General features: G+C 47.7%; 1 protein-coding gene across 1 annotated transcript in view; it reads right to left on the bottom strand.

Moving 5' to 3' along the window:
* Positions 1-480: 480 nt before the first annotated feature.
* tspoap1 (TSPO associated protein 1) overlaps positions 481-24,298 on the bottom strand; it is a gene marked incomplete at its 5' end in the record, with an annotated part of 82,435 nt that continues 58,617 nt past the window's right edge. The window contains 19 exons of the mRNA XM_080835784.1: positions 481-957; positions 2,024-2,161; positions 2,620-2,691; positions 2,925-3,040; positions 4,088-4,141; positions 7,144-7,312; positions 8,053-8,195; positions 9,656-9,743; positions 12,173-12,319; positions 15,216-15,545; positions 15,880-16,392; positions 16,624-16,775; positions 17,024-17,920; positions 18,174-18,283; positions 18,388-18,494; positions 19,836-20,044; positions 20,950-21,045; positions 21,866-22,040; positions 23,704-23,736. Of these exons, the coding sequence (XP_080691910.1) occupies positions 709-957; positions 2,024-2,161; positions 2,620-2,691; positions 2,925-3,040; positions 4,088-4,141; positions 7,144-7,312; positions 8,053-8,195; positions 9,656-9,743; positions 12,173-12,319; positions 15,216-15,545; positions 15,880-16,392; positions 16,624-16,775; positions 17,024-17,920; positions 18,174-18,283; positions 18,388-18,494; positions 19,836-20,044; positions 20,950-21,045; positions 21,866-22,040; positions 23,704-23,736 (3,798 nt within the window). The 3' untranslated portion in view covers positions 481-708. The remainder of the gene's footprint in view (positions 958-2,023; positions 2,162-2,619; positions 2,692-2,924; positions 3,041-4,087; positions 4,142-7,143; positions 7,313-8,052; positions 8,196-9,655; positions 9,744-12,172; positions 12,320-15,215; positions 15,546-15,879; positions 16,393-16,623; positions 16,776-17,023; positions 17,921-18,173; positions 18,284-18,387; positions 18,495-19,835; positions 20,045-20,949; positions 21,046-21,865; positions 22,041-23,703; positions 23,737-24,298) is intronic.

Here is a 24,298-nt window from a genome sequence, read left to right on the forward strand (position 1 = left end):
GCAGACTAAATCTCACACAGCGTTCACCAATTGCTTTTCTAAAGACGTCCATCATTCTGGTGAAGCGCAACTTTTTAGGGTTGATGCTGAAAGGACAGACCTCTCTCCTATGGTCCCTTGTATCGGTGTACCAGAGAGATAAAAAGCGTGAAAATATAGGATATATATTTCCTTGCGACAGTAAAGACAACAATGAGTTTGGTCCTTCTAAGAGCAGAAGCTGCATAATGTCATAAGCATCTAAAACCCCACAGATGGCTCTGAGTGGGTGTGCAGTGTATAGGAAAAGGTTAACAGACATTTATGCTTTCCGCACTGTTTCTTGTTATACTCAGCCTCTTCAAAATGGACCTACATAAAGGATGCATTTTAGTGTATATCTAGTGTTTTGAGACCACTGCTTAATCTAAGCACACCACTTTCCGAGTCTACTACTCTTGTTTTAGCTAGTGTCTTGCCATGGGACAGAAGACACGTTATAGAGCCATGCAGCGTGCGGCTGATTCTTAAGATGATGTTATCTTAAGTATTGTGTTATATTATGTTATATATTCGTAGGAAAGCTTCGCCTAGGAGAGCCTGACACAGTGAAACTAGTCTTATTTGATAATACATTATTACAATTAAATAAGTTTAATTTAAGACTAACCAACATAAAAAAGTGCTTCCTGTGTGGGGAGGAAAACAAACAAACTAAAGTCACAGCCATCACTCCTTCTTGCTGGAGCCCAGCTTCTTAAACAGCCTCTTCCCTTTGGAGAAGAAGCCCGTCTTCTTCTTGCCGGAGAGTGATGGGTCTGTGAGCAGGGCGCCGTCGGAGGCTGGCGTCAGGGCAGGGCCACAGCTGGGGCTGGCCAGCGTCTCAGGGAGCGGGCCTGGGCTGGGCTCTGGTGTGGGTGACTCATCTGGTTCAGCAGCCACCACTGGGTCCTCCTGCAGGGACGTTGCCTCACTCATCTGTGTGTGTGTGTGTGTGTGGGGGGGGGGGGGGGGGGGGGGGGTTCCATAGAAATGTTTAACCCAGAGGCTGGGAGGTAAAACTAAGACATTTACACCAACTTGTGTGGATGGAAACAGGGAGTCATCCTTAAACAATTGTGAACACAGTGCTACTGGAGCTGAACCACTTGGTCTTTGTAATGTTACTTACCTCCATTGACTTAAACAACTCAACTGGTTGTGCTAAAGTAATGAGGCTGTACTAGGGGGATTTCCATGAGGGCTGAGTTAAAAACAGGCACAAAGATGTGCACTAAATATTCATTTATCTAACTGGTAGTTGGGAAAGGGATTAACTATATTCATGAACATATTATTAATTTATGAATAATATTCATAACGTATTGTTATTGTCAGTAATAGCCCTAGAGTTGTATAAAGGCAACATCATGCTTGAGGTTGTGCCGTTAATGCGTTATATAAATAAGCACGTGATCATTCGTGGTGCTCGGCTTCCTGTCTTTAGAATCACATCTACGCAGATATCGATCATAAAAGCACTTCCTGTCATGTGATATTGTTCTACTGCTCACTGTGAACACATTTAGCCTACATAGTGAAGAGGGAGGACAACAGAAACAGTAATTCAAAGTCAAGGTGCTACATGATCACAGCACAAAAATAATGATGGGGCACGATCTTGAGTCCCAAAGACAGACAGATAAGGGCATGTTATGATTTTAAAGGGGTCACAATGATGTTAGGGTCTTGCTAACTGCAGGGGTTTGAGAATGCTACGGGGTCAAAGGACACTATGAGGGTGGGTCTATACTCATTCAGAAAACACACTTACGCTTTACGCTTTGAGTGCACACTGCGCCTGTGTCTCTGCATTGGGGCATGCAGGAAATAGGAGGATGGAAAAAAAACAATGAAAAATGAAAGCATGCAAAACTCCACTACACAGTAATTAAACAGAAACCAGAAGCGATACATGCCATGCTAAGAGTGATGGGCGATAGAAAGCTGCAGACGTTTGAAAAGAAAGGATCATTTCAGGGATGCAATGCCTTCATTGGCTCACCTGTGAGTCTCTCCTGGCGTCCATCACGACAAGGTGGTCCATGGCTGCAGCCCCAGCCCCAGCCCCCTCCTCCGCCGTCTCAGGGAAAGGCTGCAGGAAGTTGGACGGGACCAGGCCCTTGTGTCCGTTCAGGTCTCCCTGCAGGTTCACAAACAGACGTCCAGTTAAGTCAACCTCCAGGCCCTACTACAGTCAGCCATTCAACAGTCAACGTAATACCTGGCAACTTTATCAAAAACAACTCAGTAGTGTAGAGGCTGGACACTCTGCCACTGATCAGTGTTTTCCTTTCTTAGCGGTTATATATTTTTGTGTGGGATTTAAAATGTGCATATTTGGGAGACTGGGAGACTAATAATTATGATACTATTTAAACCAGCTTACTATTAATATTTTTGGCAGACTAGATTTGTTTCCTAGAACATGCCTTTTTTCTATAAAAAGCAGCCTGAGGTAGAACATGTAATGTGGTTTTAGACCATGAAGGGAAATTCACTGCCATGCAAAAGCTATTTCAGACAGATAGGCATGGTTTCGAAACAGAGCTGTAGAGAAACGAGAGAAAAACAGGCCAGTTCTCCGCTACACCCACTCACATAGAAGAAGCCATCGGCGTCCATGTCACCAAGCACATAGATGATGTCCCCTGCACTGAAGGTCAACTCGGCCTGTAGAGGGCGCGAGCGAGGGAGAATAAAAGAATGAGATGTGAAATGAAAATTGTGAACTCATGGCTTCAAACTTTGCAACGGTGCAGTGAGGTACAGGGCAAAATACACAGGGATCAGTACATATGTTCTTAATAAAACAGAACAGTTATTCATTTATTCTGAGTGGATTCATGTTGTTGTTCAATTTGAGGAGTAAGTCACTACCAAGCCAATATCTAGTGGGTCCTCACCTCTATGTCTGCATTGGGAGAGCTCTCTCGTGGATCATAGTCAAAGATGGCCACCATTCTGCGTGGCTGGTGGACGGGTCCTGGGTTCCCCATGGCTGCCCCTGATTGGCTCCGGTCTGTAATGACAACATAGCATTTAAGCCCCCTGTTGACTGAGCACTAGTCATCCTGACATCAGAAGTGTTCTCTCACCCACCTCCAACCCCTAAGCTCTTAAAAACTGCTAGGAATACACCATGAAAACTGAGCAGGAAATAAAAAATACTCAACATACTCAGCACATCCCCCCCCTTAAGACTGAAGCTTATAATAATGGATATTTTAATGTAAAATCACAAAATGAATGTGGAGCCTACACAAATGAAGTATATTTAAATAAAAATGTTACTTTAGAGGGAGCTAGCGACTAGGTCATTTGGTCAAGTAGTAAGAACGTGGTGTGCAGCCCCCTGGGTAAGTTGTAAGTTGAAGTGCTTAATAAACGTGAACGTTTGTGAATTCAACTAAGCTCCATGTCTGGTATACATTGGATGCCCTCAGATATTTAAACTTTTACTTATGCAGAAACAGAAATAAAATAAAACCCTGCGTTAATTGCATTAATTTAAAACGAAATGTCAATGCCAAATGAATCACATAAATAAACGTGCTAATTCTGGCAGCACTAATTTATACATACATACTGTACATACATACATACATACATACATACATACATACATACATACATACATACATATATCAGATGCACACATATATCAGGTGGGTTACAAATCCAACAGGGAGAGAGGAAACATGCAGGATGGTCAAAAAAGGCAGGACAAAAAGTTATCAGTTAAGAAACTCATGCATTTTACTGGGTTAATGAGATGAGAGTTCACTTGAATGGATCTTCACTCAGCAGATGGCTCCTAAGAGAGAAGAGACCTGCAGGTGAACATGGACCTTTACACACAGTGTTAAAAGAGGTTAGACATCAGAGTGGACACACATGCAACACACTGGCCATGCAGTCCATACACATGCTGTTAAGAGTTACAGTCAGAAGACATCCCCGACCCCTGCCTCCAACCATGCCCATGCTGGAGACGAGGCCGGAGAGAGGTGGAGCAATGGAGAGCACGCGTGTCAAACGGAGAGGTGTTGGATTGAAGGGGGCAAACCTTGACTGGAAGAGTCAACCAGAGAGCTGTCCTCCCAGACTCCAGCCGATTCCACTGAACAGGAAAGACAAGCAGGTTAGCCTGGTGCTTCTGGGCTTTACACAGAGAGCCAAGAGAGCAGCACAGCACTTCAATCTCAGGCCAGGGAAAAACCCCAAGCACACGCACATACACACACACACACACACACACACACACACACACACACACACACACACACACACACACACACACTTCAGGGGACATCCAGTCATGAGGGAGGGGTTAGGGACCTCCCAACCAGTCACACCAGGAAGGGAAGGACAGGACAGAACAGAGACAGGGGGCCAGAGATGAAGGTTAGAAGGGAAGGTTATATGGCCAACTCCAGCTCTGCCATCACAAGTGTGTCCTAATGTGTATAGCTATGGTGGGGAAGGCTGAATGGTGAGTATGAGTGGCATGATCTCCTGCCAGCAAGCATTCAAAGATTATCAATGAATACGAAAGAAAAGAGGGCAGGGTTAATTTGTCTGGCCATAAGCTATATTACAATATACCACTGCTTTATATACGACTTCTAAGTGTGAGGGTGTTTATGTAACAATGACAGCTTGCAAAAGCAGAGCACATTGAAAATAAAAATTAAATGGCAGTATATAAGAGATAGAGAAAGAGAAAGGGAGAGACAGAGAGAGAGAGAGAGAGGGAGAGGGGGAGAAAGAGGGAGAGAGTGAGAGGGAGTGGGAGAGGGAGAGAGAGGGAGAGAGAGGGAGAGAGAACAGAGAGAGAGGGAGAGACAGACAGAGAGAGAGAGAAAGAGGTAGAGAAAGCGAGAGGGAGAGAGAGAGAGAGAGAGAGAGAAAGCGAGAGGGAGAGAGAGAGAGAGAGAGAGAGAGAGAGAAACGGCGAGCACTGAGACACACCTTTCTTGGATCGTCTAGGTTTCGGCGGCGGGACAGGGCGGCGTGGAAGCTGTGCGTGTGAGCGAGTGGTGCCTTTATGGAGGGATTGGTTTTTGGGGGGATTGACACGTAATCAGAAAATAAGCAACGCAAAAAAAAGCAGACCAAGACAGCAGACTTGAGTGAAGAGAGCACAGAGAACAAATAAAAGGCAAACCAAATGATAAAAGAAATATATAAATCAAAATAAAAAAGAGGAACTCAACCAGCAGCGGACGAGGCAGTGAGCCAAAGTGAAAAAGAGAGGGGTTAAACACTTTGCAGAGCAGAGCATTCTGAAAAGGAAGAAACAGGACACAGGGCCTCCCTGCAAAGCCACAGTTTGACAGCAGCACGATGGCACGAGTAACCACCACAGGCACAGAGTGCTTCAGCTTCTAGGGGGGGAAGGATTGGGGTGGCAACTCTCTCTAAAAGAGAAGGCATTGCAGTCAGTTGGCTAGCAAGTGTTAATCCCAACATGGGCTGAAAAGGATGATGAAACTCGTGGTGCCATTATCGGTTTTAACCCACTGCTTTTATAAGGGTAAAAAGGTCTCTGCCAAACAGCCCTTTCTAACAGCTAAACTAAGCTTGTTTTGGGCTTTAAATTATGCTTTTTTAACATGTATTCTGTGAAAAGGCCAAATGGCACAACCAAACCAGTAGGGGTGCACGATTCAGAAAATGTCACGATTCGATACCGATTTTTAGGCTCACGATTCGATTCAAAATCGATTTTCGATTCAAAAACGATTCTCGATTAAAAAAAAATGTATTCACAGTATGTAAATGTTAGTGTTGTCAAACGATTAAAATATTTAATCACGATTAATCACATTTTTGTCATAGTTAACTCAAAATGAATCACGATTAATCGCAAATTAATTAATCGCAAATTTTATTTTAATGCTCTTATCATGGAAAAGTGGATTGGCTTGCTTTATCCAATGTTTTATTTTATTGAAAAATAACATTGCCAAACAGGGCGGTACAAAATAAAATTATAAAGTGCACATTTCAGACTCAGCCTATAGTGCAGTTAAACCATGGCTTAATATTTTTTTTCAAGTTTGCTGTGAACATAGAAGTAAGGTTACCAATAAAAGGTAAGCCTACTACTTCTGTGCTTTCAGCCAGCTGCCTGTTGACATTTTCAGACAACAGTGAAGCTTGCTTCTTTTGCACAACACAACTTTTAAAGGTAAACTTTCTATTCAGAAGCTTTTTATCAACCATTTCGCCGTATCACGCTCACCATCACTCAAACCGTAACGTTAGCCTACTACAAAGTTTGCGAAGCCAAAAAGAATGTTAATCTTAAAAAAAAAAAAAAAAAATTATTATTATTTTTTTTTTTTTTAAATATGAATCGATTTTTGGAAATCTATGACTCGATTCTGAATCGGGAGCACTTGAATCGCGATACGAATGTGAATCGATTTTTTTGCACACCCCTACAATCCAGAGTTGGCTATCTTAGATTTCAATAAGGCCCTGAACACATAAGAGTAACAGGTGTACTCTGGTAACAATGTGGTGGATAAACAATACTCTCAGCGGCTGGTTGACTTCAGAACTGTGGAGGAAATGGAGTAGCTTCAGACAGCTGTTGACAGTTGTGGAACTGCAAACATCTGTCCAAAACATTACAGCTGCACTGTGCATCTAGACAAATGAACACTTACAGATTACAAAGATTGAATGTGAGGAGTGGACAACAAAAGCCATCACGGGATCCTCAGAACCCCCCCCCCCCCCCCCCCCCACACCCCCCAATAATGATAGCCAGAACAATTTCATGTGATGGTAACATTAGAAAAAGGTCAATACACAGATGGCAATTCCATTTAACACATTCAACATCAATGAGATCAATACAATGAGAAACAGTTCAGGCATGCTGGTGAGTTACTCCTTTAACAGCTGTTCCTATACCATATATCCACTGTTACTCTGATGAACTAGGAACAGTTGATCTGGAATCAGCCATTAGGAGGGCGAAACAACCAAAAGCAGCTTGTGGGAGAGCTTTTCTCTTGATGGAGGCTGACGCTGATTGAAAAGATGAAAGGGTCGCATGTGGTGAGGGGTGGGATCAGGGTTAAGGGGATGATTGACACCTGGGCCTACCTATCTTCTCCATGGACGCCTCTGTGGTGAGGAAGCCCTGCTGCAGCAGCTGGTCACGTGTCTCCATGTCCTCCACCTGGATCTCAGACACCATGTTGCAGGGGATGTAGCCCATCCGGCCGTTACACTCACCGTGGAAGAAACCATCGGCATCTTTGTCACCGTATACCTACAGCAAGACATGGATGTGTGTGAGGAGGGGCGGATGGCAATTATACGTTTTTGTTGCAGTTTATACACCGTGTTTTCATTACTTAACGAGATCAAGTTTTGTTATATAATATAAATACACTGTACATCACAGTATATAAAAACACTGGCAACTGCACATGGAGATTGGGCGCATGAATATAAATAGGGTTAGTGATTTTAATGAATTAACACAAACTTGAACCTGAAAGAGGAAGATACTGGGGCTATGGACTAGCATAAAGCTTAAGTTGTATTTGTCATGTTATACTCCCCACCTGGGGTGAGTTGCTGGAGTGTTGTGTGGTGGTAGTTGTGTGGTAGTGTTTGGCCATCTTAGGTGAGTGGCCTGAGTGTTGTGTTGTTTGGTGGTGGTGTGGTAGTGTCTGGCCATCTTGGGTGAGTGGCTGGAGTGTTGTGTTGTTTGGTGGTGGTGTGGTAGTGTTTGGCCATCTTGGGTGAGTGGCTGGAGTGTTGTGTGGTGGTGGTGGTGCGTGGTGGTGGTGGTGGTGTGGTAGTGTTTGGCCATCTTGGGTGAGTGGCTGGAGTGTTGTGTGGTGGTGGTGGTGGTGTGGTAGTGTTTGGCCATCTTGGGTGAGTGGCTGGAGTGTTGTGTTGTGTTGTGGTGGTGGTGGTGGTGGTGTGGTAGTGTTTGGCCATCTTGGGTGAGTGGCCTGAGTGGTATGTGGTGGTGGTGGTGTGCCAATGTTTGGCCAGTACCTTGATGATCTGACCCTCTCGGAAGGGAAGCTCCTCCTCGGCCGCGTCAGGATTAGGTGACATGCTGACGGGGTCGTACGGGAACAGGGCCACAAAAACCCTCACCGTGTTCTCTCCTATCAGTCTCCCGGCCTCTTCAACCTCTGAGCGAACATAAGCACACACACACACACACACACACACACACACAGTGTCAATGTTCACGTGTCGACTGACGACCACCTCCTCCCCCTGCCTGCCACCCCCGTGCTTGTAATGGCACAGCCCAGGCGTGTCCCTAAGAGAGGTAATCATGCTAAACCCCCTGAGCCTAAGCCAATGTGAGCCGCTTGAGGAACGTGCGTTCATGATCCTGAGGGGAGAGAGGGAGAGAGAGAGAGAGAGAGAGAGAGAGAGAGAGAGAGAGAGAGAGAGAGAGAGAGAGAGAGAGAGAGAGAGGAGGAGCAGGAGCGGAAGTGGAAAGATCGATCCACCATCGTATTCAAACCTCATACATATTCATCCCCACCGCGATGTATAAATCAGAATGTTTCTCTGAGGCTTGAGAAAGCGCTCATAAATCACCACGCAGCGAAAGTAACACAAGGCACCACGTGCCAGGGACACGGCTCATGTGATGAGCGAGCAAATTACAGAACGGGCTGAAGGGCGACTTGGGGACCATGACTCCCTCTACCCTCTTCCGGCCTGATTACCCATGAGCCTCTGCCCACAGTGGACATCCGACCTGAAGGTGCCGAACATTAGCTCAGTGTGTGCGTGTGCGCATGCGTGCGTGTGTGTAGAGGACAGCCTGGGCTGGGTGCAGGGGCCACACTGGCGATGGCTTGAGAGGGAGTGAGAAGGGCGGGTAGGGAGCTTGACTGAAATTTACAACAGGGGCAATTAGTGTCTCTGATTGACTTTGGCTTTACCAATGAGACGCCTTCTATCTCATTAGGCAGGATCAGTCCATCTGCACTGGGCCAACAGTCAAGGATGGACTGGCAGGCAGGACAAACTACGCCACGCTGTTGTGTGTGTGTGCACGTGTGTGTGCTGAATGAACGTGTGCGCACACAACGCTTCTTTCTTCCAGCTCTGCTGCAGAGCACATACAGGTGGTGGGAACATACGAGTGATGGGAACGTTCTGGCACAGCTGTGTGTTTGAGCGAGAGAATGCCATGAGAAAAAGGGTGTTCGCGGGTGTAGTGGTGTGGCTTGGCTAATCTGGGTTACTATTTTCATAGTCGCCACTTCCTCCAGTCTCATGACAAGCCAGTTTGGGTTAAGCCTGTTCTTAGCTTTGAGCTCTGCATCCACCCCAGCTGAGCTCCCCTCCCCCTCTTCACCTCCCCCTCCCCCGCTCTCTCGCTCTCGCTCTCTCTCTCTCTCTCTCTATCTGCTGATTGATAATCTGACAGCATCATTCTGGACTGGGGGAGGACTGCCAAGATACAGACAGCAACACCTCCATCTCACACACCTAGTCCATTACAGTATGAACCTGAGTGAGAGAGTAAGTAAGAGAGGGAGAAAGACAGACTGAGAGCGAAGAGAGAGAGAGAGTGAGAGAGAAAGAAAGAGAGAGACAGAACCATGGGGGAGAGGACAGTAGTCACCTTTCATGTGCCTGGCTTCAGAGCGGGTCAGTTGAGGGGCCATCTCCTCCTGAGGGCCCCATGCAGGGCCGGGCTGGCCTGTGGCATCCTGGGGGAAATGAGAGTCAGGATAAGGACGGCCTCACTAGAGCTCTAACACTCTAACACACTAACCTTCAGCAAATAAGCACACCCGCTTGCTGACACACACACACACACACACACACACACACACACACACACACACACACACACACACACACACACACACACACACACACACACACACACACACACACACACACACACACACGTAACATTTCTGAAGGACAGTTGGAGTTGTTCTCAGAGATCGAGGAGATTTGGCTAACCTTTACATGGCTCTTTAAGACCAATCTAAGACCAATCAATGACTGTTGTCTAGTAACGGTATAGTCATTTCTGTGAACAGCTCCAAACCCATGTCCTTAGGATGACACCAAATCAACCTCTTTCCTTCAATAAGTCACTAGGACAAAAGGCACAGCAGAGGAAGAGCAAGGAAGTAAAGCAGAGGGCATTGGTGTTGACGGAGAGGGAGGGGAGTCAGTCGTACACCACATGGAAGTGCTACGGCTCGAGCAACACAGGGACTCCCAACTTCTAGCTGGACACAACGGCCAGACGGAGGAGGAAGCGGTCAGAGACACAGGACACAGACAGCCAGTCGTTTGCAGGAGCTATGGAAGATATGGGATCAGAAACCAGACATCTACACGGGGTGGGTGGGTGGGTGGGAGAGAGACAGCCACAGAGGGACAGACGAGTACTGGCTAAAACCTTTTGCATCTGCCCTTTGAGTTGGGATCGTGCGATAATCTTTTCATGAGGAGCGAGTGGCGTGGAGATGCTGGCAACTGCACTGCTAAAACCTACTCCTCCATGTTGGCTCAAATGAACGAGGGATGGCTCCACAGACGCACACTCAAAAGGACGCAAAAGGTTTCATCCCTGTTTCCCTGAGGTGAGAGAGGGGGTACTGCAGAGCTGGGGGTTACTCTGGGGGGGGGGGGATGTTAACACACCCATGCGTGGTGCCCCGAGGATGGGAGAGCCCGCGTCTGGGCCGGTGGCCTCCGGGGAGCTGGCACGGGCCGGTGGCACTCATGGTGGCCCTCCTCCACCCACCACTCCGAGCTCATCTGATCCACAACCACCTCCCCAGGGTCGAAGGATGGCGTATCCTCGTCATTGTCCGTGCCGTACTCCACGTCGATCTCCACCCTGGAACCGGTGGGCGACTTCACCCGGTGCACCGTGCGGCTCACCAGGTATGCTCCATCGCCGGCGGCAGCGGGGTTCTCGGCCGCATGCGAGATCATCTGCCTACGTAGCAACGCCTCCCTCCTGAGCCGGTCTCCTCCTCCTCCTCTACCTCCATGGACGGCCGAGCGCTGGGGAGCTGCTATCGTCTCCCGGTGCGACCGGATCTGGTGGCTGTCGGGCCCGTCGTACAGGCTGCTGTCCGACCCGGCGTCGTCCTCCACCTCGGGGTAGCTGATAGTGGCCACCTCGTCGGCGTAGTGCACGCGGTGCTGTGCGCGGCGGCCCTGATGGCTGGTGGCCCGGAGGCTAGACTGGAGCGGGACAGGCTGGGCGCGGCGAGCCTGGGGGTGCGGGGCGACTCTGGATCGGGCACGGGCTCGAGGTCGCTGAGGCTCGGCCTCATCCATGCAGTTGTCCTCCTCCTCAGTTACCTCTGCGATGCTGAAGAGCTGCTCTCTACGGTGGGCCGGAGGGGGCAGCTTCAGGATGCGCTCGCGGACGTCCTCGTCGCTGTCGGTCTCCCACGTGTCACGTTGTTGGCGCCGCTGTTTTGGAGGGCGAGTTGTGACGAAGGGGAGTGGTGGGGGTTGGGCAGTGAGTGGTTGAGGTGAGCATAGTGGTGCGAGTGTGGTGACCCCCCCCCGAAGATTCAACACACCAAGACCCAAGAGTGGGGAAAACAGGTAGGGTGTAGAGAAAGAGAACAAAAGAGAACATATTTTAAAGACTGAAATAATAGAGGAAAACAAAGAAGGCGACAAAGAAAGGCTTGGACTCACAACAGTTTGTGTACGTGTCTATGTACGTGAGCGCGCATGTGTTTGTGTGTGTGTGTGTGTGTGTGTGTGTGTGTGTGTGTGTGTGTGTGTGTGTGTGTGTGAGAGCGTGTGTGTGTGTGTGTGTGTGAGCGTGTGTGTGTGTGTGTGTGTGTGTGGGAGCGTGTGTGTGCGTGTGTGTGTCTGTGTGTGTGTGTATGTGTGTATGTGTGTGTGTGTGAGCGTGTGTGTGTGTGTGAGAGCGTGTGTGTGTGTGAATGTGTGTGTGTGTGTGTGTGTGTGTGTGTGTGTGTGTGTGTGTGAATGTGTGTGTGTGTGTGTGAGCGTGTGTGTGTGTGTGTGTGTGAGAGCGTGTGTGTGTGTGAATGTGTGTGTGTGTGTGTGTGTGTGTGTGTGTGTGTGTGTGTGTGTGTGTGTGTGTGTGTGTGTGTGTGTGTGTGAGAGCGTGTGTGTTTACCCTGAGGTAGCCCCTGCCCTGCACCTCTGCGAGGGACTCTGAGTACATGTCCTCCTCCTCCTCCTCCAGGATGTCAGACAGGTCCGATCCTCGGCTGGTCTCCAGCTGGTAGTCAACGCTCGGTTCTGCCACACTGCCGCCATAAGCCTGGAAAACAATTGCACAACTACGTAAACACATATGCCACTTTAAGGACAATATTTTAACGCCAAAGGACATATTTATTATATTTGGATAATTCGGTTTTAATGGTATATCTCTAGACAGAACTGTGCATAACATTAAATAGGAGTTAGACTCACATGATGTACAACCAATTCAAAGTTGCAGCAGGTTGCACTTGACACTAGGGTTGTGCCGATGGACGATATCATCGTCCATCGTCATTTTTGACCCATCATCACGATGGATGGTAACCATCGTGATGCCACGCCCCCCCATATGAATTAAAGTCAGGCATGAAAATGAAATAGGCTACTGCTACAATATGCCTAATTGGCTTATTCTTATACAATTTATTATTATTTTTATTAGTATTAGGGTATTATGTCTAGGTTACAGCTTTTCTTCGTTTTTCCCACGTCAAACATTTCATGTTATTCACGTTATCTAAGCCTGCTCCTGCCGGGAAACTTGCTCATTGTCAACAGAAATATGACGTTCAACTTTAGCGAAAGCATTAACTTCAGTGCAATGGCTACAAAATAGAATAGACACGAAGGGACAGAAGATAGCTCGATCAACTACTCACATTCAAAGCAAAATTGCTATTTGGAACCACGAGGATATATTTGGCTTTGAACGAACAGCGGAGACTAAATATTAGCAAGGGGGAGCTTCTCACCCCTCATTCGCTAACATTACATTGTTATCAGTATAGTCCTTGCTCCGTCATTTATCTGAGGATTGTTTCATATCTATGTGAAGCCATTTAACATCATACAAGTGGTTGTGATCACTTTGAACCAAAGACTGCTTTTATTGGTGAGCTGATTTTGAGGAATTAAACTCCAGCTGAAGTTGTTTCCTGGTTGTTACGGTTAAATACCTGTTATGCTAGCTTACTAGCTAGCTAAGGACACTTTAAATTACCTTCAACGATTTAAATGGAAGAGTTCAATTTGCATGAAATGACAGCTAGTTATCTAGCTGATGTTATAGTCTCCTCGACTTAACTATACAATTATAATGGAGACTGGTAGGAAACCCTCAGGGTGCCTCTGCAACTCCGTATGAAACAGTTCATATTCACGAGTTCAAATATCCAGATATTAAAACGAATTCATCACAAGCTAGCAACTGCCAACTGTATGAACCTTACCCATGTGTATGTAAAGAATGCTGATATGAAATATGAAAAACAACCAGTTGTCAATGTGCAAGCTACCAATTGAATGGGTTCATTTATTTGTAAATATGACACTGCAAGAGTCGATGCAGCCACGAACCTCACCGCAGCCACGAACCTCACCGCTAGTCACTGTTCAACATTGGTAACGTAACGGCATTTAAAAAAATGAATGGGACTGAGTAGTACACCCCCCCCCCCCCGACGATATCATCGTCCATCACGATGTTTCAATGTAAACATCGTCTTCTGCCAAATAAGGAGACATCGCCCAACCCTACTTGACACATGAGTATATGGCACTATCATTAATGTTCTCCAAACTATTCCTTTCAATAACAAACTTATGATGATCATCACAATCAATCCATAATCAAAATGGAGATTTTTTGACAACAAATACAGACTACACCTTTCAGTCTGATATTGATCCCCTCCGAACAACAATGACCTGCCCAGTTCAACAGACAATAGATTATCCCCACTATCGAAGACGGTACCATTATTGAAAAGATTTTCCATCCACCTTTTAAATGCGTATTTTGGCTATTCGAATAAGAAATCCTGACTGGAAATGCTTGAAATTCGCATACAATTTTCCAATGCAAATTCGATTTGCTAGAGGGGGTTGGATCAATCCCTGATTTGCCTAGGGTATAATGCTACTAAGGTTGATGGAAACAGGTTTATGAGCTGACAACCTAACTTTTTGATCCTAGCTGTTCGCACTGCTCCCTTGATGAGAGAGTGTTCATTTTTTATTTTGTATAATACAGTGAATGAAAACACGCACAGACTGTTTCATTTCTTTAGCCGAATTTTCAAGAATGCGCTTAAAACATGCAAATGACTTGGATGGAAACCCAGCTACGGCTGGCCCAATATCACAAACAAGACAAGACCCAAAAGCCTCCCCCTGATAAACCTGAGCTTTGTGGAATGTGACCTACAGCTGGTTACCACTCATTTAACCAATCACTGAACATAGGCCTGACCCCAGCCACAGGGACTAACAGATAGCAGTCCAGCGGACACACATGGAGGATGCCCAACAGAAACACATCACATACTCTCTCTGCCACTCTTTACTACTGCTCTTATTGCCCCAATCACAATGGAGAGTCATACTGAAGTTAAAGCAACACGATGCAACAAGGTGATGTTTTTAACAGCTACTTTTGGCATCATCTTCAAATTCATCTTGATGATATCTGGTCACGTGAAGGACAGATAAACGTTGTTACCACAAACAGTCCAGGCTATGCACTATGTAGTGCTGTAGTCCGGGATAACCACACCCGCCGAAAATGAAAGAAAAGCCTTCATAGCAGGACATTGCAAACAATATTGCCAAAATACACCAGATAACATGTTAGCATGTTAGCAATACTGTTGCTTTAAGGAACAGTTTCTGCATCAGCTTAAAAAACTGATTCGTCGCCATCATTGACTTCCCAAAAAACATACATATACTACATGAATAACCTTATGGTAGTCTTACAATTAAAAACATACATATACTACATGAATAACCTTATGGCAGTCTTACAATTTTAGGAGTTCTACTGCACTAAAAAAACAGAAGTGTCGTAAAAACACATTCTACACAACACAAAGCTATTTCCACATAGCGAATCATGCTAGAGGCTGGCTTTAGTAAAGCTGTTTAGGTTTATCTGCCTACAGAAGCCTGACCTGGTGTCTGACAGCAGGCCTCCCGTGGCCCAGGAACTCCTCAATGGACACCAGCCGTGTGTTCTCCAGGTCCTCCTCAGCCTCCGACCCGAACGGGGACGGGCAGGGGGGCCGCATCGGGTGTGTCTCTGGGGGGTTGAGGGAGTCCTCGTACGGTGCCTCGGTTCGGAGCACGGGCACGGGGCAGGGCTCGGGATGGTGGAGCTTGGCACGGGGGTCCTCCAGGTAGTCGGACATGCAGATGACGGGCCGCCCGGCCGCGGTGCTCTCCGTGTCCCTGCGGGGATCCAGCGACGGGGAGACGCAGGATGGCACGGCCACACTCACCTGCTGAGAGGAGTGGAGAGGGGGAACGGGTATGAGCACAGTTAAACAAAACTTAATCTGGTCTTGCTGGTCCAGCTCTTGGAGACTCCCATGTTTTCTCTCTTTCAGTGCCTCAGCTCAGCATCAGTCTTAATTTGCAGAGGACAGCTGCTTTAGCCAATCAAGACCATTTTAATTACGCTGATTTCAATCAGGTTTGCTCAGAAGGAAGGCAAGGCAAGACAAAGGGTTTCTAGTGCAGGTCAGGGCGCAGCAGCAGGATTGAGAACTGAATAGCAAAGAAAGTCTGAATCTTATCAGTAATGCTACTGTGCTACTAAGTTCTTGGGTTACTTACCGGTACACAGACCGCTGGGTAGCTGATGGCAGAAGCTGGTGGTAACACTGGAGGCTGCTGTACTGCCATGGCCATGGGCATGGAGGCAACTGACACGTGAGGATTTGCCCAGGCCTCCGTGTAGGAGCCGGAGGGCAGGGGGGCATTCGCGGTGATGGCTTTGGGAGTGTTGGCATAGACCCCCCTGCCGGGGACCAACGTGTGTGCATCTGGCGGCAAGCTGTAGGGCACTGGCGATTTGGCAGGCGAATTGGCGAGGTGGGGCGACACGGCAGGTGAGGTGGGCACAGCAGCAGCGGTGGCGGCTGTCAGAACTGGCACAGTTAGGCTTGGGGGCACGGGTCCTGTCATGATGGCAGCGAGTTTGGCCTGGACGTTCATGGGCACTGAGTCGGAAGACTCGCCGTGGGGGGACATGGTGCGCACGGTGAGCTCCTGAGCCGCCTTCACCGCCTGGATCTGAGACGGGCCCAGCAGAGCACTGCCTGCCGTGGGTGATGCCACCTCCAGCACCTGCAGGTCCACACACACAGACACACAGACACACACACAGACACACACACAGACACACACACAGACACACACACACACACACACAGACACAGACACAGACACAGACACACAGTGCAATGAAATATATATAGATCAAAGAAATATAGATCCATCTGCATCCCACAAGGGAGACCAACCCTGGGTCCTTCAGTAAATGCAAAGGTATGTAATGGAAAGAGTAGTTGACCATACCTTCTTCTTGTCTGCATAAATGGTGTAGCCAGTGACGGCGACCCCGTTGGAGGTCCCAGCAGCGTCAATGGTGACAGGCAGCCAACTGACCAAGGCGATCCCTGGAGACGGCCCCTGCTCCAGCTGTACGTCCAGAGGGGCGTCTGGGGGACCTGCCAGTCAGCAGAGATAGAGAGGGAGCGAGATAGAGAGATAGAGAGGGAGCAAGTGAGAGATCAGATGCAGGGGGGGGGCTATACTGAAGTCAACAATCAAATCATTAATTAGAACAAAACTAGTTGTTGAGCTACAGGCTTAGACATCACGTAAAGGCAACAGTTTTCCAGAACCATGTCTTCACAGGACCAGCCCTGGGCTATTTGTCTGCCTCCCCCCCCCACCTCCCCCCATCCGTCCTCACCAGCGGGGAGCGTGCTGAAGGAGGTGACTGTGATCCTGCGCTCGCGGCGATCCTGTGGCAGCTCCCAGGGCGTGCGGTGCGGCCGCGCCTCCACTTTGACGCAGTAGTGCAGGTTGGGCGTGAGGTTGCTGAGGCAGAGCGAGTAGCAGCCGGCCTTGACCAGCTCCACCTCCTCCTCGTTCAAGGACACGATGTGCACGTAGTTGCTGTTGCAGGGCAGCCACACCAGCGTGGCCGAGGTGGCCGAGACGCGTTCCACCCGCAGCTGCGTGGGCGCCACACACACGTCGCAGCCCACCAGCAGGCTGCAGCGCAGCTGGTCCGAGTTGCCCCGCTCAGTCAGGCTCTGCACGGACACGCGGTGTGCCTTGAGGCCCACGTCCAGCCGCTCCAGCACGGCTTTGTGCTGGGAGCCGAACGGCACGTTGAGCCGCAGCTCCTGGTCCACGAAGACGTTATAGCTCCAGATGGAACCCCAGCCGGCCGGCACCAGCGGAGGCTCCCACCCGATGATGATGCTCTTGGCCAGCTGCTTGATGAGGGTGAGCTTGCGTGGGTAAGGCACTACGTCCACCTCCTCCAGCTCCAGGTCCAGGCCGTTGGTGATGGGGACGGTGAGGGCTGGGGTGGGGGACGCCTTGCCCAGGGTGGGGTCTGGGGTGGGGGAGGGGGCAGTGAAGGGGGCGTTGGCCCGCTCCGAGGTGGTGGTGGGGCAGAAGCGCACGTGCTGGTGGTGGTGCTGGAAGCGCTCGCTGCCGCTGTGGAGGCTGCTGTCCTGGAAGGAGTTGTGGGATTGCTCTCCGGCCTCGTGAGCCTGGGCACTCATGACGTCGTCGTCCGACACGCGCTCCACGAAGTTGGAGGGGACCAGCCCTCTCCGTCCGTCCATCAGCTCACCTGCAGGAGGGGTAGAGATCGGGAGACAATGTGATGGTCTGAGACATGGATGTCCATGTAGGACCAATCAAATTGTCATATTATATGGCAAACAGGCCCTTTTGTATGTATTTTTCATTTTTTATCTGGAAAAAAATCTGATTATCAGAATCGAATGTCATCAAGAAATGTATTCTTCACATGAGGAAACCAGGAGTAAGCACTTCCCCAAATTCAACAAATGAGACCATAGACTGGCCACAATCAAACTAACCTTCAAAGAAGCCATCGTCATCCATATCCCCATACACATAAATATACTCTCCGGCTGTGAGAGGGAGCTCCACTTCTGGGTTATCATTGGGGCCGTCATAGGGGTTATAGCTGCACAAGAAAAACAAACATCACAGAGAGGAACCATCACAGTTTATAACACAAGCATGACCGAGTAGAGTACGAGTGTAGAGGAGTACCGCTGAGACCAGTACCTGTATCTGGAAATGAAGACCTGTAGTTTGGCAGCCCCTCTGCTTGCAGAATAGGGAGCAGGAGACACATCAATGTCCAATTCCTCTACTTCACTGGCTGTATCCACCTGTACCACAAGTCATGTCCAAAATACGGTTAGCTTCTAAACCTTTTTTATTTTACAATGTGAAGACCTGTCTGTACTGATGGTTTTGGAACTCTTGTTGGTTAATCAGTTGAGGCACGATAGCTATGAACAGCAGCATGTGGATTCTGTGGGTGTTGGTTGTATGATTTCTGTGTGGACGCTCACACAGGCCTGTGTTTGTCTTTCCAACCAAGACAAGTGATGTGTAGACTCTCCCGCAGCTATTCTGACTCATTTGATTCTAGGGGCGGTTGTGTAATGAGGTTTAGATTCAGGGGGGAAGCACAGTTCAGGAACACGGCTTCATAATAACAAGCTGCTTAAAGAGAGTGTGCTTTGCCCGGTCGCATTAGTAGAGCTTCATCATTCAGAAATATTGGCCAGACAGCCTGCGGTGCTGTTGCCACCGCTAAGGTCAAAGCTAAGGCTAACGGGTTGTCTACAGTAAATGGATATATTTAGTGCACGAGCCAATACAAATAATAAAGAAAATCAAATCAGTCTTGTTGTGTATATTGATAGCTCACCGGGTGAACTTTTTCAGGATAATCACTTACAACTACTACGCCCTTTATAATCCACCGTGGCCAAAAGATTATCTCACTAAATATGAGATTTAGCGAGCTGCGAGCTGGGTGTGAGGCTGTCGGCCTCTAAAGGCGAGGTGGACATGTGCAAGACTCCATCAAGAAAGTGAAAATCACGCAATGGGGAGCACAGCATTGTTTAATATACTGACCCGTGAATTTGTACAAATATGAGCCATGCCAGTCTTTAGCTTTACAGAATAGTGTGTAAGAGTGAGTGTGAGCCTGTATGTGTGTGTGTGTACGTGTGAAAGAGTGAGAGTGAGCCTGTATGCTGGCCTGTGTGTGTGTGTGTGAGTGTGTGTGTGTGTGTGTGTGTGTGTGTGTGCGTGTGAAAGAGTGAGTGTGAGCCTGTATGCTGGCCTGTATGAGGCCTGTGTGTGTGTTTGGCTTTTGGCAACAGAATAGTTAATGAGTTTTTCTTTTAAATCCATCAAGACCAACAAAATCCATGCAATACATGTGATTGAGTCTTTGGCTTTGTAATCTCAACAAGCAATCCAACTATGGCCAAAGAAGAAGAAGAAAAAAAAAAAAGAAATTACAAATACTTGTGCATATCCTATCCTACATAATACTATTTCTGTCTGTCTATCACGGTATGTGTGCATGTTAATGTATGTGAGTCAAGTATGAATGTATGCCACAGAGAGAGAGTGTGTGTGTGAGTGTGTGTGTGTGTGTGTGTGTGTGTGTGTGTGTGTGTGTGTGTGTGTGTGTGTTCGTTCCTCACCTCACGTGTGGGACTGGCCCTGCGTGGACTGTGTGGTCGGGACTGAGGTGTGAGGTGGGTAGTGTCGGACTTTGTGGTGCTGGAGGTGGAGGTGGACTTGGCGCTGATGGTGGGCAGCTCGCGGTGCTTGGTGGCGGGGGAACGCTCTGGCCTGGACAGCCCTACGGCGTGTGGGGTGGAGCCGGCCCTCAGCATGGCCTCAACGTCCACTGCACCGTCACACACAGAGTTGACACCGGAGAGAGAGAAAGGAGGAAAGAAGGAGAAAGTTCAGAGACAAAATCATTTGAGACAGCACTCGCTTTTGAATAAAAATGTGTTTCCACACAATTGCCAAAGCCACAGTCAGTAGATCTCATGAGCAATGTTCATTTAAACCCTTCACACACAACAGAGTCAAACATAAATAAATATAAATAAATTATCTATGCATGCCTGGGAACAAAAAGGTGACACTCTAACCGCTACACATTCCAACACGTTAGTACAGTACAGTAAAGTACAGTACTGCAGCATGGCTCATGGACTATACTACTACTGGGATGAAGTGTATACTGAAATGTTATTAAACTCCTACACATAGTGTGTGTTTTGTCAACACTAATCTGTCTGGATATAAAAGGTCAGAATGTGAGACTTTTTTGCAAAATGAACAAAACAACCAGACAAAGAAACGACAAAAAAAACAAAAACGGCTGAAATGGTATACTCATAGTATAATCTGAAGCTCAAATGGGATTTGTGTTAATGCACATCTCAAAAACAAAAGACATGGGCAACCCAGATACAAATCAATCTCAATCTGACATCATTCCACCTGCAGACACACAGAGCTGCACACACAGTCTCCCATGCTCCAGTCATGCATGGTGTTTGACCACAGCGGTGTGGTAAAAGGGACCATAACCATGACCATGACCTGCTCTAGTGCACTGAAGCCAGGCTGTGACCATTCCAGGGCACAGTGATGGGTTTCCTCATCATGCAGTTGACTGCGGGACAGCAGAACATGCAACGGAAGAAAAAAGGAAAACACCAAAACAAAGGTGGAAGTGACCGGGACCGGGACCAAGACCGTGACAGATGACTAAAAGGCTCTGGGTGGAGTGGGTACCCTGTTCCGAGGCGGCACAGGGGGGAACATCGGTCCCCTCCAAAGTCCAGAAGGCAATATCGCCGAGGGAAAGCATGACCTCTGCGTCACTAGCGCCTACAGAGAGAGACAGTACAAGGCACAACAGAGGTCTCTGGAGGGCTGGCAGCACGGGACCGCCTCCGTTTCATCACTGGAATGCATCTAGCATGAGGAGCGGAGTTCCTTCTCTGAGTCAACTGTTTCATGTACTGGGAAATGGTGAACACCATTACACCATGCTTGACATATGGTTTTCATGTTTTCTTTGGTAGGGCTTTCTTTTCTAAGCCGATATGTGTCTGGTCCTGAACACTGGTTACTGTTCTTTAGTGTTTTAGTTGTCGTGGTAGGCATTATCAAGAGCATTAACATACTGCATCATCTGGTAGTGTGTCCCCTTTTACAAAAAATACTTGAATCCTACCAGCCAATCAGGCATGTGCATATCCTATGAAGCAAACCTCAATATTTCAGTGCATGCCATCCCAATAGAGGTCAGATCTTGTATTAAAGCTGGGTATTATGCCAATACTGCACTGGAGTCTAGTTATTTCCATGCCTAGAGGCTCATTGACCTCATTTACACCTGGCATTCGAATGTGTCTCTTATCCGGATTGTATCTAGATGATATAAACCTGATTACATTTACAACTGGCATTCAAATGCGTCTCTTATCCGGATTGTATCTAGATATGATTTTAACTTGATTACATTTACACCTGGCATTCAAATGCGTCTCTTATCCGGATTGTATCTAGATATGATTTTAACCTGATTACATTTACACCTGGCTTTCAAATGCGTCTCTTATCCGGATTGTATCTAGATATGATTTTAACCTGATTACATTTACACCTGGCTTTCAAATGAGGGAGAGGGGCTTTGTGACGCTACCTGTCTCCCCCGGGAGCCCGTTGGTCAGGTGGGCGAGGCTGGGGTGGGACAGCAGGTCCGAGCTGTCCAGGTCGATCTTGGAGGCCTGCAGCCGGAACTTCTCCAGCTCCTGAGAGAGCAGGCCGAACTGCTCGCTCTGACTACGGCATTTATCCTCCAGATCACGCACCTTTGACTGCGGCGGAGAGAGACAGAGTAAAAAAGGGTGACGCTATGCTTAGCACATCAAAATTACAACTTTTTAAAGCCTCTATCTCTGCTGTATATTCAGAGAAAAATGCTTAACAGGCTTTAATAGTCCATATCTCATTCTACAGTTAGCATGTCTGTACAGTACTTCAAATGATATGATGTTCAAACGGTCTTCGTATATATATATAATATATATATATATATATATACAAAACCACTGAAAGGGCAAGTAACAGATGAAAAGGCTTCCAGGAAGAGACACTGAAAGGTATCGGTAAGTAAGAGGCAGTTGTAATGTAGAGCGCAAGCATGGCGGTCATGTGCAGCACATGGTGCAACTCGAGCTGCAAAGCAGCCTTTGTTTGCTCCCCTCTGCTCGGAGAGAGAGAGAGAGAGGTAGAGAGAGAGAGAGAGAGGTAGAGAGAGAGAGAGAAAGAGGGGTGCGAAGCTGAGCTTTGGCTTCCGGCTGCGGTGGGGCTTCCTGTCACACACCCAAGCACGCACATGAAAGCACACACACGCACAAACACACACACTAGAGAATGAATGTACACACAAACACATACACACAACCTCATGAGCATGCATCTATGCACACACCCACTCCAGAATCTCCCTCGTCGACACACAACCACACACCCAAATGTGTAGAGCACACTATATCGAAGATCACAATATGACAAATGAATGGAGAACTTACAGATGTTGTTTATTCAAAATTGTGCATCTCTGTATGCTGTTACTGCTACAGTACATTCAAAATTAGGCATTGTGCCTTTAATGGAGGGCTGAGAGGCCCACTCCTGCTGGAGATGCAGCATGGGAGAGGACACGGCAGGACAGCTTAGCATTCAAAGAGGATTCCAGCGCCCGTCAGGACCACACTTGCTCCCTCACACTAGATATGGATATACGGAGCGCAAAAGGCATCCACACGGAGGCTAAACCTCTCTATCTGTGATGCAACACTCCCATCCCCTACACACCGGCAATCACAGATGCACACACACACACACACACAGTAGTGGTCATGGTTTGGTTGATGCTAGGGGCTGGGATTACACTACAGAATAACAGCTGACGGTGAGGGAGAGGAAGGAATGAAACAAAGGATGAGAAACTCGTGTTGAGCTAATACCTGCATGCAGTCCAGTGTGTTCTGATTAGCAGCCAAAGAGTACAGCAAAAAAGAACACACACAAAGACACAAACAGAACACCTCAGAACGTCATGCATGCTCGTTAAACATCAGGGGGGGAGGAAGACGTGGTTAAAAGTCATTAGTGTAACTCCAGCACTCAGAGGCCTGTCAGACCACATCACTGTGAACATTCTGTCTGAAACCTGACATCTCAGAACAAAGGGGCAGCATTAGCTGTAATTCTGATCTGACATGTGATGTGTAACTCATTCAGATTTAGATTGAGATTCAGTGCATAAGTTCATTATTGGATTGATACAAATCAATTTGAACAGAACAAAAAAGGCTCTCTGCAGGCTATTCAATCAGATTTAAACAATATGGAGAGGATGTCACTGTGATATGGCTGAGAGAAAGAAAGAGAGAGAGGGAGAGAGAGAGAGAAAGAGAGTAGGAGTGAGAAAGCGAAAGATAGCATTTTAAAAAACTGGAGGCAACACTGTACCAGCTCCCTCCGCAACACAAGCTGGATCAACTCCTACAAATGAGAATTACACACACTTCATTCATTGTGTGGGGACAGAGCACTAACAGGCTTTACTGCACAACACCACTTTACGTAGGTTGGAAGGTTTCTTTAACACATTTTCACTTTCAGACTTTAAGTGAAATTAACATCGGGCCCCACTGGCGTCTTCTCTGATGCACTCACACTTAGTAACAGAACACTGATGATGTTTTTGTCTGTACCCCACACATAATGAAGCACAATACTGCTGGATTGGCTTGTAATGGGGATATGGGGGGGGGGGGGGGGGGGGGGACGTCAAGAAACCACTGGGACAGCGATAAGCGCCTGAAGTGGCACTTTGCATTTGACACAGGAGAGGAGCTACTTCCTCTTTTTGAGCAACAGAACACAAGGGACGCGAGGGGTGGGGATCCTTTGAGAGAAAGAGAGAGAGAGAGAGAGATGGAGAGAGAGATGGAGAGAGAGAGAGAGGGGAAAACAAGTCAAGAAAGTTGGCGGGGAGAAAGTACACGCTGAGGGGCGTACATCCTGATGAGTGGTGAGCGCGGTGTGGCGCGGCACGCACGAC

This window comes from Sprattus sprattus, assembly GCF_963457725.1.
Source record: "Sprattus sprattus genome assembly, chromosome: 1".
Classification (NCBI taxonomy): Eukaryota; Metazoa; Chordata; class Actinopteri; order Clupeiformes; family Clupeidae; genus Sprattus; species Sprattus sprattus.